This window comes from Bombus vancouverensis, chromosome 10 (assembly GCF_051014615.1).
Source record: "Bombus vancouverensis nearcticus chromosome 10, iyBomVanc1_principal, whole genome shotgun sequence".
Taxonomy (NCBI): domain Eukaryota; kingdom Metazoa; phylum Arthropoda; class Insecta; order Hymenoptera; family Apidae; genus Bombus; species Bombus vancouverensis.
The window spans coordinates 9,812,493-9,826,885 of NC_134920.1; the positions used below are offsets into that span (position 1 = coordinate 9,812,493).

Genomic DNA, 14,393 nt, shown 5'->3' on the forward strand with positions numbered 1-14,393 from the left:
CTCGTGAAATTTACCCGCGGTATTTATCCCGACGCGTGCTGTATAAATGTAAGAGGAAGGGCAAAAGTACACTCAATACATATGCATGGTGGCGAGCGAAAGCTTCTAGTCGGATAAAGTTTACCTGCGATCTTTCGTCGAGTTCGGTGATCTCTTAAAACCACGGTCGCCTTCGTCAACGTGCCATCCATTGCTCTTTAAACTTTCTCTCCTCTACAGCCGCTAATTACTTTCAGAGAATTAACGACGATAAAGGACGATAAAGGTCGTTCGTTGTCCTCGGTGTCCCTGTGAAGATCTACCTCGATCCTCCGGGGGAGAAATCACGAAAGAACGATATCCGACCAGAAATTCTCGTACACCACCGTGAAACATCGGACGATGTCCATTTAGAGTAATAATAGTTTTATTTTCCGGCATATGATCACACCCATCGTTACAATACGATAAATAGCGAGAGAACGACGGTGCGTGTCCTTTGTATCTCTTCTGTCATGTTAATATCTATAGTTTCTTCTCTCTCTCTCACTCTCACTCTCACTCTCTCTCTCTCTCTCTCTCTCTCTTTTTTAGGTACAACGATAACAATCTCGTCGAGGCGAGCATCATTCCTATTCCCAGGCGGAATTCAATTTAACGAGCCGGCGAATTTCACGAATCACGATTCTTCTTAAGTACCTATATATCTATATATGTATGTATATATTATATCGCGGCCATCTGGCGTCTGCAAACGGCTAAGAAACGATAGGATCGATCGAATCCGCTCGTTATTATCCTCGTCACGCTCTTCCCTTCGCCATCTCGTTCGTATTCCCTCGTTCTTTTCACGCTCGTTGAAATTTCAATGGATCTAGCGAAGATCCAACACGCGACGTTAATCGGCTACGTTTCGCGAGGAATCAACGACTTCGTCGACCTGGCGATCGCGTCGCTCCTCTTCCTTTTATCCGCAGCGCGGAGCAAGTACATTTTGCGTTCCCGCCATTCGAACGATTACAAGTTACGAACCATCGATAAATTAAGTTCCGTAGCTTCTAATTGAAATTGTAACATCGGGACGAACGAAATTTCGCAGCGGAATTACGCGTTAGGCGAAGAGGAACAGGTGAAAGTTTCTCTGAATAGGAAGAAGAAAAAGAAGAAGAAGGTCGATCGTTACTGTTCCTCTTGAAACACGTTTTGCGTTATAAATGTTCGCTGTAATTGTTCGTTCAGATCTTCCTTCTACGATAAACGTCAGAAAGGACTGTTCTACGAGGCAATATAATTCGCTTGGAGATGAATTGTTTTCGTAGGAAGAAGAGATAGGATGATCCTTGGCGCAACAGCGTGAAGAGGATAATAAATGCTTCATCGAATCCGAGCGCGTCATTTCCATCTCTATTCGCCGTCTCTATCCAACGTTACATCGAAATACTTAAAAAGCAAACGCAATTATCGTAATTAATAGCGATTAACGTTGCTCTCCGCAAATTCCGCTAGCTTCTCCTCCCTTTCGCTGCGTATATTTCCGTTCAGACCTTACCACTTAAACGATACAGTTGAATTTTGTGCGAACGCGGCAACATTTTTATTCGCTCGAGCAATTTATTAATTTAACGATCGTTTAACGCTCTCGACGATTCCGTATCATCAGATACCTCGCTGCAATCCGCCATCCCATCTACGAGAAAAGATGTCGCGTCGCCTTCTCCGTTCGCGATCGTTTTATACTCAAGTTGGTACAGTTTCCTGTAATCCAAACACTATGGATCGCGCATCACCCTGAACGAGACGTTTTTCAATTATTTAACGAAACATACAGCGGATACGTATCGACGTCAACAGCGACTTTCCATGCTAAATTTTGGACAAAGAAGATTTGCAAAGCTTGCTCTTGCTCCCTGATTGTTCCAATTCTACGAAACAACAGCGACTCGACAACTCCTGACCTGGTGACGTAGCTACGTCGAGAAAGACAACACGAGGTTGAACGGCGCTATCGATCAAAATTCGAAGCTTCGATGGCTAACCGACGAACACGGAAGAAAATGTTCATCTCGATGGTCGTTCCATCGGGAAATCTTTTTTATGCGTCTTGTTCTATGCTGCGACTCCTGTCCAAACACGATTATGGCAGCGATCATCGGAGCGTTAATTACGTTTCCGCGTCGCGACGTTCTCTCGGCGTTCGATCGAACGATCTCGCGCGAAAAAATTATCCGCCTGGCGCGTAGGCTCGTCAGAGGCGTTACATAAACGTATCGCGGCTCGCAAAACGCTTCTGTTCGCCACGAAACGCCTCCTCATCCGTTTCGAACGCGTTTCCACTTATCGACGGCTCGCCGAGCGTAACGAAAACAACACGTTTTTAAGCGCGTTGCAGAAAAGTACGAACACAAGTAGGAGGAAAACAACGTGTTCCGCGCTTTGCCGTTGTCACACGCTCAAGAAGGTCACCCGCTCAGAAACTGTAACAGGATAAGCTGGACATCCTGCATACCACAGCCATCGAAGCAATAACCAAATACTAACGCAATAGGCGCCTCTGAGACACGTCAGACGACGACTCCTCCAGAGGGACTAAAAGCTCGGTATAAAAACCCTGCAAAATAAGCGCTCGCCCCAGTCTCATGTAACATTTTCGATCATTCTGTTGCGACACTTTGAACCGTCACTCTGTTGGATTCGCATGATAAATTCTATTATCGTATGCAAAGTTCGATTTCTTCACCTTATTCGTGAAACGTTCGAACCGCGACGCGAGGAGATTGCCACGTGAACTTGAGACTTCGATCGTAAGAGAAAAGAAGGTTCAGCCGTAACCCAACTATGAACTTTTTTCTATCGAACTTTACGATAAATACAATGATTAGAACGATTTCACAGAGGTAGAACGATACTGAATCACAGAAAGACCGAACAAGAACTGCTCGAGCTGGCTCGTGTCTCGGCTTATGTGCGTTTCGCTTTGGGGATGTCGAGGGGCTCGGTGTATCTTTTGACGTGCACAAGAGTTCAAAGGTCAGGGGTCGATGTTTTATCTGTGACGAGATTAAGGCGTGTCATAAGTTCGGTGATAGGGTGGCGACGTGTGCGAAAGAGTCGGAAGCTCGGGGGTCGATGTCTTATCTCTGCTGTAGATTGAGACGCGATCGTTGTCACAAGATCGTCGGTTTCGTCGTGATTTCTCGTGTCTCCTACGTCACGCGACGCGTTTCAACGACCGGTCCATCCGCTTGAATTCGTCGAGAGGAAAGCGCAAGGGCGTGGTATCGAGAGATCGGCGAATTGATTTTCGTCGATGACCTCGAATCATCCCGGTCGCGTCAATGTCATAAACACGACGAGGGGTCGATAGGCTGTAGAAATTCGTCATCGTGGAGCGTGAGGCGTAACAAGATGATTGCGGAATCGAACGCCAAGCCACGTACAAGCGCGATCGTGTCCGAATTTGCCTGATTAAGGAGAATAAACGGCGTTTGCCTCGTGTTTCAAGCGGAGAAGCGAAAATCTGCGCGCTCGTCGTTTCTAACGTAAAGGGGATGAAGCGAAGTAGCTGGACAGCAGAAGAAACGCGTAGCTGCGAAAGTGCTAACGATATCGATCGCGAAAACACACCCGACGACTGACGCTTACGCGTACGTCGGTGATATTTGTTTTAAGTTGAAAAATATCGTCCAACGAAACCGAGAAAGACGAGAAGCTTCGACATTGCAGAAAAAGTCTTTCTCCGGAATCTTATATTCCAAGGAAACAACTATTCGTACGATTTCTACGTAAAATCGTGTTTCAGAAGATCAAGTACTTTGGCCTTGCACAGGAAAGCGTCGTAGAACAGCGAAATCTCGCGCACCAAGTAACCCACTAATCTCTGCGTAAAATTGTCAAAAAACGAATCTGCCTTGGCTTTCCATAGGAAAGTAGCATTCAGAACATCGAAACTCTGTGTATTTTCCAGGAACGATCAATTCGCGAACGATCTTCAAGCTTAGCGTCCGAGAACAGAGTCTAACAAGCCGAAGTAGCTACCGATTCGATCCAGCAACATTTGGAATTAAAAATTGAAGAAATGCCACCTAAATAGACGTTTGTTACCGAATATCGCTAATTACCAGACACCGGGTCCTTTCGTAACTTTCCTCATTTTCGTTTTCCCTTTTTCTCTTTTCGTTTCTATGGAAAGTTTGACGCGAAACTACGACGAAGCGTTAACGAACCCGATCATCGGCGTAATCTATACGACAGCTGCGTCTTGAAATTTCCCACAGTCAGTTGTGTCATCGCCTGTATTCTCTACGACGAAAGAGAACAAAGCTACGAAAACGTTCATGTTGCTAGGCATCGGCGCGCGTCGTCGTATCGACAGACGCGCTCTCGCAGCAGAACCGCGCGTCTCGGAGCACCAGAATAGAAAAGTATCTCGAGCACGATCGCGAACGTAACGTTGCATCGAATGTATAATAACAAGCTTAAGTGCAGGCGGTCGAACGCGTTACTGTTGTACTTAAATGGGATTAAATACGGCACCGATGCACGTGTTCGTCTCGCAGAGCCGCGCATAAGCATATTAGGTGTGTCGTGCGAGTCTGATTTAACGCGTTCACCGAGCCGGAAAATTCTCCGTCTTTCGACCGGAAATTCAAAATCATCGAACATTTCTTACCGTCGTTCGTATTCATTTTTAACGTTCGTTTCGTATTCAGTTTTAACGACTTTCGCGCTTCGATCTCACTCCGAGTTTGAAACGACTTTCGACGTGCGTAGGAAATATTTGCGCGTAAAATTAGCGTACGAAGCGACGCGTACTCTAACGACGACGACTCGTTCGCTCGTTTCACCTTGGGAAATTTTTCAACCATAGGAAAATACGACTCGAGCAAGGATAATCCGAAGAGCGAAACGAGGTCGAACGTTTTAATCAATTCTACCGTCGTTCATCACCCATGATACAATGCCGCGTTATTGACGGATCTAATTCGAACCGACGTCGTGAGAATTGACACGTTAAAGACGAAACCGATTCCAAGGAGAATCGATAGCCGAAGAAGGCTGTTTCTCGATTCCATGGTCCCAGCAAGCGTTAACGCGCAACAAGGCAATCTAGGCAATTTCCAATGATTTTTCGCTTCGCAGGTATTTTACAACTTCGCTTAGAAAAATTCTAGGAAGATTGCTAGATCCGTTAAGCGGATTTTTATCAAAGAAAAAAGAGGAAAGAGAAGGATATCCGTTGGACGACTTTTTGAGATTAGGTGCGAGTTTGCATCGCAAATTAAATTCAACGGCCAGTGTGGATTTTCCAACGAGGAAGCCGCGAATTTGTCGTCCGGTTTCTAAATGCGAGCAAGTTTCAAAATTGAAAAATCCCATCGGAATTCGTGCGCGTGTAGCTTCTCGAAAGTAAAATTCAATTGCATTGGCGCAAGGTAACTTGTGAAATTTTCAAGCCAAAGGAATTCAATTATGTAACTTTCGGAATAAAGAGCAAGTTTCCGTTTGCGTTTAACATCGTACCGCTTTAATCGTCTCGAAGACCGGCGCGGGGATGGATAAGAGGAAGAAAAAGGAAAAAGTGTAGGTTTCCCAAACTTTTCCATCCTTCGTTCCAACAAAAGATATTACGTACAGTCAGATAGTATCGTCTCGCGTAACATAACTAAATTTACCTGCAGTCACGCGAGACAGATTTTGTATCCACGAAGTTGTTGCCGGACGTTGAAACCGTGCGGCTCGTGGCAGGTGTTGCGAAGCAAAGATTGAGCGGAATTAATTGCACGGCTTTTTGCCCCGTTGATAATATACCGCAATAATACCAGCGATAAAGCTTCGCGTTATCGCGGTCGTTTTCGCCAACGTTTACACGTGTCGACTCTTCGTCGTTCTTTTTCCTCGTCGCGTTAAAAATCGAGCGATGCGTAGAAATTGCGACGAAGCGCGACGCGTCTGTCGATGAGAAAAATTGAAGAAAACGTATGGCGAGAATCTATCGCTTCCAAAGTTAATTTGTAAAATTAGACGCGGAGAGAAACTGTGAGTATACTTTTCTTAATTACTTTCTGGCCCTTTGCCTCGTTACATCGAGTCACGTTCACGGTGTTAATTACGAACGACGAATAACGTTCGACCAAAGCTCGACTCTTTAACCCTTTGACTACTGTTGGCACCTAAACGCGTTGGGAAAATTTGATCGACCATAATTCCAGCGAATCTGGTTCGAACCAGACGCAAGCGAACGCTAATTCAACAATTGTTAGTCATACGTTATTTAAGTACAGTTTATTTTACAGCTATTCTTTCTTACATCCTTGAAACGAATAATTGGGATAATAAGAAGGCCAGAGGAACACGCAACGCGAACACGAAACGACAAATGATTCGTGTTCCGATTCTCTGGAAACAAGCGAACAAACGAGAATACGTGTGAATAAATAACATCGTTTTAATATAGTAGAATTCAGAGATGCAGGCGTAACGAAAAGTTTCCTTGTCCCAAATTTCTACGTTTCAAAGTCCGCCGTAGTCAAAGGATTAACTCTGACTTTACCTTTCACATTATTAAGTCGTACATGTGCTGAGCACAGATCCTTCCGATTTCGACGTACCATTCAAGTATATTAAGGCCAACGATACGCATATACTCGAACGAAGAGAATCATAACGCAAAGAGCCGTTAACACGACACATCTGGTATGCTCATTGTCGGACACACGTGCATAAAACACGTCAGAACGATCGCGTTTCATTCGTACGAACGATGGAAAACTGTAGGATTTGTAGCGGCACGCGAGCAGGACAAATTCAAATCCTGTGGTTGTTTTGTTGCGGAGTATCATGACCGTTAGGTCACAGGTATTGCAAGGAGTAACGAACTCCGAGGAAAACAATGTCGCCGCTACTTTCAACCGTCAAACGCAGTCGAGTTCAAATTTTCCGACTGTCCTCCGACCAGTATAAATAAACAAACGAAATGACGAGCGAGAAAGTTCAGCGATCGCAGCATAAGCATACAGACGCATCAGACGTATATACGGAGTTTCTTGAGACTACGCGTATTTATTTCGTAAAAGTTATTATACCTGGACTTGTGCTTTGTGTCGAATAAATACCTTTCTATAAATTGCTCGCAAACAGTGGACTGTATTTCGTGATATCTGATAAGAACTATCCTCTGCAGATTCTTAACAGATGCACCTTGGTATGTTACCAACGAAACAATACATCGCGACCTTAAGATACCTACAGTTAAAGAAGAAATATCGAAATTCAGTAATAGATATAACATAAGAGTCAACAACCACTAAAAGCCATTAGTTGTTCAATTACTTGACACGATGGATCAGATCCGCAGGCCAAAAAGACGTTACCCTTTGGATTTAAACATTAGATTCAGCTAGAATCAAACATACGATAATCGCTTAATACGATTCACGCTATAGTACCACGTCAGAGTAATTTACTTATAATTTTCAATGAGAATTGATGGTAAAATACATGCAAATAAAAAACAACATTCGTACGAACGAGCAACGCGATGCAGGTACAACCGTTCGTTTGTGATCAGCTAAAAGCGTGAAACCGATTCGGCTTGTCGTTTTTAAGGATTGCTGTGTTAAAGTCGTCGATGGCGTTAAATGAGAATGGAAAACGATAGAAAATTATCATCTGTCGTTACGTTTCTAAAGTCTAAACGCTTGCTAGCCTCGTAAACCGCGAACATCGATTCCTACGGCTCGACTTAACGCAGGCTAAACGATACGCGTACGTGCCGAGATCCAAAACTTCGAAATAAATCGTTCCACGTGTTCGCGAATTAAAAAAGAAAGGAAAAACTGTGGCGTGCATTGAGAAACGAGATCGAATATCACAGGACGAAGATTTTCAGACGTTCGAACGACGTAGATCGCTTCTATCTTTCTTCGAATAAACAGAGAACAAATCGATCGAATACTGCGAGAAACTTTCGAAAAATTCTATTTTTTTCTTTTGCGAAGATTTTTCGATATTCAAAATATTTTAACGTTATAAAATTATCCAGATCTCGGGATTTAATAGAAAATGAAGATGCAGGTACTAGACACTGTGCGTAAGAAACAACCTTCGATATCGATGATTTTTCCCATTGAGCCAGCGAGTCTCACGTACTGCGACGATTCCTCGCGGTAAGTGCGGCGCCTCTTTTCCTCTTTCACGGTAAAATGCAATTCCAGTTGAGTAAGTTGCGTTTGCTGGCTATCGAGACGCTAATGGCGGATTACGGCCGATGTTTGTCCTTGATTCTACTACTGTTATTATCTGAAATTATGACAGGCAACTGCGAACAGTCTCACGGGCGAGCAGTATACCACGCAGATTCGATGAATATGCAACGAGTCTGCAATGCCGACGATGAATACCGTCAGGATATAAAAATAACTTTTCACCGGTCTTTTTCCGGGCTTCGAGTCGAAGAACAAGACAAACAACGAAGGCTAAACGAGATTTACACCGCTACGTTTCCATCTGTCACCGAAATCGGATTCGAAAGTCGAAGATACCCCTTGTATCGTGGTTGTAATACTCGGCGAGTTTTGCAACGACACATCCGTCGATACGTTTCGTAAAAAAAATTATTTGGCATAAGCAACGACCCGATTGATCCACATTTAACGAAATAAGATCCTACGTCGAGCTCGATCTTCGCCAGTCGCCGTACAAAGTTGCTCTCGCGATCGACTTGCCTCTATCGTTCGATCAGAACGCGATTCGCGGATTCATCGTCGATGGCCAGACGAATCTGTTCGCACGGAGCGCGAGAAGGACGATATCCGTAACATCGACGAGTCTTGGACGCGTCGTTAATCCATCAACGACCAGGACAATTGACAACGCGTGGGAAGTCAATCAGGAGAACGAATTAAAGTTGGAACTTGGTAAAATCGTAATTGCCCTTCGTCCAATGTCCAAAGACGAAATTCGATAATAAATAGACAAATGGTAGAAACAGATAGCAGAATGAAAGGTCCCGTTAACGCAAAACGTTCGGCCTGTCGATGGATCAACTGGACGCGTTTGAAAAGGATATCTCGAGACAGTCCTTCGAACGAAGACGCTCGATTAAAAGTCTAACAACTAGAACTCCGTTAGTTAGCGTCAGCTTATACTTGCGTAGTATTTCGCTTAAAATCGTTAAAACGGTACTGCGACTGTTTGTCATGCCGTTTACATGTTGCACGGATATACAGATACAGGAATACAGACACGCGTTTAAATATTATGTTTCTCCACGGATGCACAGCGATTAAGATATACACAGCTCGGATTGTACAGAGTGTCCTATAGCCTCTTAAATACTTGAAAACTCCGCCGGACGATAATGTACACGCGTATAGCCTCTCTGTCTTTCCTCTTTTATCCTCTTCTTACGTTTCTTCACAACGTCCTCTTTACATCGTCGTCGAACAACGGCGCGAACAACGACGCGAACACGGCTGTCGCCTCCTCGTTCTGTCTGTTACGCGCTCTTGCTCCTCCTCACTTTCCAGCGTATTACGCGCGCACGTACAGACGTACTCCAGTTTGAAGAAATATAGCGCAGCCGTGGATTCGAAGCCCTCGAACGACGGCGTACCCGATACATCGACATACGTCAGCGTGTAGACGCTATTCCACGATTAGAAGCTTCAACTTCTCGGCGACCGAACGTAAGTCGAGGTTCGTGGAAAGTCGACGAACCGAAAGGGGATGACGATCGCGCGCGAGAACGTAGGTCGAAAATATTGTACGCCACGTCCTTGCGAGGATGCTTCCTTTTCGAGGACGTCGATGTTGAACATTTTTCGCAGTACGTTCATAGGAGCGTAACGGAGCACCATTACGTTGGAATAAAAATTGATTTCCAACAATTTTTGCATATTGGTCCTCGATCCTGGTGTCGTTGAGTCGTTTACTTTGGCAAGATCACTCGATTTTTTTTCCTCTTGTTGTTGTTTCTTGATTCCTTTTTAATTTTCCTTGTTAATGGAAACCGTTGCGGTTAATCACGACTCAAAGGTGCCAGTCGAGGGCTAACAGGAAATAGTCCTTAAGCGAGGACACGCTTATTTCGCTAATTATTCTTCGTTATACCGAGCGGTCCGTGAAACTGGAACGAGCCGTTGCTTTCCGGTTTCGGCAAGCGGTTCTTCGACAAACATCGCTATTTAAAGCGTCGTCGTGAAATCGATCGCTCGTCTATCAGCATATTCGCCGATATGAAATAACGAGACGATTGTCCCCTTGCAAACGGAAACTACGTACCGCTTCTATGCGAGAACGACGTACGATCGTAAAATATCGTTGCAACTACGACCAGGAAAGAAGCACTTTCTCGCTCGTTCCAATTACATAGACCACTTTGTACAACATACGGTAAACACGAGCAACAACACGAATCGTACAACGATATTTCTAGACTTAATAAAACCGCGCGAGAGCATGCGTGCATACTCGATTTTCACGTTCAATTCTCAACAACTTCTGTTCCCTTCTTCTCTTATTATCTTCTCGCTCAGACTTCTAACGACAAACCGTGCGCAGGGCGCTTGGTCTAATCGCAAGATGTAACATTCTGCGAGATACAATTGCAATATACAGGGTGGTTGGTAACTGGTGGTACAAGCGGAAAAAGAAGTCGAAAATATAGAATACAAATTTAAAAATTTTAAAAATTAAAAAATAACGTCAATCGAGACAACGATCTACGGTGAGATCCGTTATAACGAGACGTACCGAGCGAAAATTCAAAGTGGATTTTCTCGAAAACAAAGCCTCGAACGAAAAATTCTTATTCTATATTTTCGACTTCTTTTTTCGCGTAGAATCACCCCCTTTCCGCTTGTACCACCAGTTGTACCAACCACCCTGTATATATATATTCTACGTATACACATTCTTCGAAGAATGATAATCGCGCGAAATTCGCCCAGATACCCAAAACACGTTTCGACCATTAATTTCCAACGCACTATATTTCTTCGAACGAGTATACACACACGCGATGGCGTAGAATACGCACAGTGTTTCGCATGATCACGCGAACATCTGCGACGCTGGATGCTGCGATCCACGCGTGATGGAGACGCGCGTGAATCCTTTTGCGCCGTCAGTCGTCGGCGAACACGTCGATTCGCCCATAGTTTTCGTTAACATCGTCGTCGACGCGTTATCACCTTGCATGGGGCCGAGTCGCAGCGAGGAATCGATATTGTCACTTCGGTAACGCGCGTTCAACGGTGTACTACGCGCAGAGTTTCCCGTAACGGGCGTTGCGTTGGTCGAGAGAAGGCAACGGGTCAATTCTGCTTGGAAAATCGAACGGAGAACGCCAGAGGAGTGAAATTTCGAAACGGAGCAAAGAGCGTGGAAATGGAACTGCGAGATCGACGAGGGAGGAAAAATGCACGGAATGAAATGTCGAAATTGCACGGACAACGTGGAATTTAACGAGTATCGTTTTTCCAGGATCGTTCGGTTCTTCAAACAGAAACTAGTAGAAAATTTTGCTGGGAATTGATTCGGCACGACGAACGTGAAATAGTAACACGCTGGGACTGATTCCATGGATATTCTAGGAATTTCGTGGTATTGGCGAAACGAAGGTAGACGACGAGGATGGAACTAGAGATTCATCTTTTCTTTTCCTTTTTTTTCTTTTTTGGTAGTTGCAGAGGACGAGGGAAGATGTTGTCAGCGTACAGTGAAAACTTCAACTTCGAACGTATGTTTTCTTTTGCACGATGATATCGTTTATGATAGACTTCTGTGCGCGTGTATGTGTTTCTTATACTTTATGTATAAATAACGATCGATTCGACCGTTTACTTATCAAATCCGTGTTATTAGAAAGAAGAATTCCGAGCCTTTCGATTTCTTTTCTCAGACACACGTCACCTTCTTCTCGCCTGTTACGGGAAACTCTGTAAACGTTAAGTATCGAACGTAACGTGTATATAAAATGTAGAAGAATCTGTTGTATCGAACTTTCTCGCGAGAATCCTTCGTAATTGCCTGATCGTCCTTCTAAGAAAAATTCCAGCAATTCGTTCTGCCTTGGACGAACTTTTACGAGCTTTCCTCTAATTTTGATCGTCTAAGAGACAATCGAGTTTCTGCTCTAAATTTCGAGCAAAAGATTAAGCAAAAATACGTTGATAAAGGTACGAACACGATCTCGCGTTTATCCGTAAAATTATCAGAAAATTGATGCAAAAGCAGTCGACACGACTTGAAGAATCATTTACGCGATATCGATCGAATGCAGAAAGTAGACTGCCGCGTATTGAGCGGTCCGAGTTCACAACGTTTCCAGTTTTCCCGTAGAAAACAATTTCATCGATTATCCTGGCCAAAATATCTCCTTAATTATCCGCTTATTTACTTATTTTCGTTGACCGTTAAACATCGCGAACCTAAATTTAAGAAACTAACGATCAATTATGAAATATTCTCCTTTATTTTCCTATATACCGTTTCTGCCGTTTCGTTCGAGCCTAAAAGAAACGTATTCCCTTTATCGATGTGGTATTAACGACGAGTCTACAACTACAATTAAAAAACGCTTCCGACAAATTTCTTTTCTTCAATTAAAATCTCACGATCTCAAAGAGTATTATAAAAATAGTCTCGTATTTGTCTAGCGTACTCGTGCTACGTGTTCTCCTTTGGATACGCGTTTTTCCTCTCTTTCCTTTCCAACGTATCGCATACGCTGCAAAGTGTACGTGCATTCGTTTAAGAAGAAGAAAAAACGATAAAGCGAAACAGGTAAACAGGATCGTAAATGACAATAACGAGTCCTTCATTGCGATTACGACGACGAGAGATTAGTATTGCGACGAACCTTGCTAAATCTAAATATTCTCTTAAGAACTTGTTCCTCTCGCTCTATCGCTCCCTTTGCTATCAGTTCGAATCGTTCACGAACGGATGATCGATCGATGCGAAGTATCGCGAGAGATCCATTGATGCGATTATCTTCTTGCGCGTCTGTTCGACGATACACAAGGTTTGTAACATACAGGCCCGCGCGACAATTATAATACTGATTCACCGATTTTCAGGCGGAAATCGTTCGCAGAGATCGACAACGGGATATCTAGAACATCTAAGTATACGCGTCGATGAAGATCGTTGCACGCTGGCATTCGTCGTTTATTATTATTTTATCTGTCGTTCCCATCGACTCTTCGTTTTCGAATTTCAAAGAACGCAAACTCGTCTCGTGTCTTCGTGGTTACGCCAACGCGAACGACCATCGATCATCGATGGAAACGCCTTTCTCCGTCTTAAGGTACCGGCGAGGGAACCAGGTCCGTTTGCCGATGCGATCGAACGTACTTCGCACGATCGGAGAAAAGAAGGAATTCGGATGGAATTTCGCACGAATCAGCTTAAAATCGACGAAATACACGATTCGAATTCCGATCGTTGTTTGGAGTTTGCGACGTACGTCGGCCGTATCGACCGCCGTCAAACGTCCCTTCGCGAAGCTTTCGAAGCGTCTCCTTCTCACGTGAACTTACCCTTGTCCGCTTTTGTACGTTAAGTGAAGCTTCGTGGACGATCACGACGGAAAGGAGCGTCACGTACTTGTTGAACCAATCAGAGATCGCGCGTACGTACGTGTTTCGTCGTTTTCTTCTTCCATTCACATGGTGTACTGAGACAGCAAAATTCGGGGAGTCGTGAGGCTGGTCGGCGGTTCGGGTCAAGTAGTGCACCAGGCCAGGATCACTTTCTTGAAGGGGACGAAGATTGCACGGCCGGGATCGCTGCAACACGATTTCGTCGTAGAAAAGGATTTTAGTACGTTAGATTTTTTGGTTATTTTCTGTTTCGATGAAAACGCGTGGAAGTTCTTTTTTTTCTTTTTTTTTTATTTAAAATTTCACATTTACAATTTGTCCAATTTGGACATTTGGTAGAATTTTTTATCTGTAATTCTTTCGTTCTTTCCTCGTTGTTGTATCGTTAACACTTTGCGGTCTGGAGACGCAAATTCGCTATGAAAGATGTTAATGTTGAGATATGTGTAATTTTCTGTGTTGGACTGGGTTAAACGCGTAGTAGAGATACTTGTATGTAAACATCAGTGTGTGGAGGTATGTGTGTGCGCGGCGTCTCGAAAACAGATGAATGTAAACAGTCAGTCGGTTAACAGTCGGGTATAGAAGAAAGTGCTGAGACGCGTGCAAGTGTGTATCGATGAATATAGAAGAAATCGTCCATGAAATAAATATATTGCTATTTTAATATTAATCCTCGGTATCAATATAGCGTTCCTATAACATTATTTCGGCTTCGAAGATCCACAATTCTCAACAGTTAACTACCGTTGAATAGAACAGTAGGAAAAAGCAATGAATGCTATAAACAAAATGTTACGAATGTGT

The 14,393-nt window shown here is 43.8% G+C and overlaps 2 protein-coding genes across 3 annotated transcripts in view; one reads left to right on the forward strand and one right to left on the reverse strand.

Moving 5' to 3' along the window:
• Window positions 1-7,102, forward strand: part of LOC117157059 (uncharacterized) — a 12,033-nt gene extending 4,931 nt beyond the window's left edge. The window contains exon 3 of the mRNA XM_076622078.1: window positions 574-7,102. Within this exon, the coding sequence (XP_076478193.1) occupies window positions 574-637 (64 nt within the window). The 3' untranslated portion in view covers window positions 638-7,102. The remainder of the gene's footprint in view (window positions 1-573) is intronic.
• Window positions 389-14,393, reverse strand: part of LOC117157037 (uncharacterized) — a 36,424-nt gene continuing 22,419 nt past the window's right edge. For both annotated transcript variants that reach the window (XM_076622066.1, XM_033334679.2), the window contains exon 8: window positions 389-13,772. In XM_076622066.1, the coding sequence (XP_076478181.1) occupies window positions 13,709-13,772 (64 nt within the window). In that variant the 3' untranslated portion in view covers window positions 389-13,708. The remainder of the gene's footprint in view (window positions 13,773-14,393) is intronic.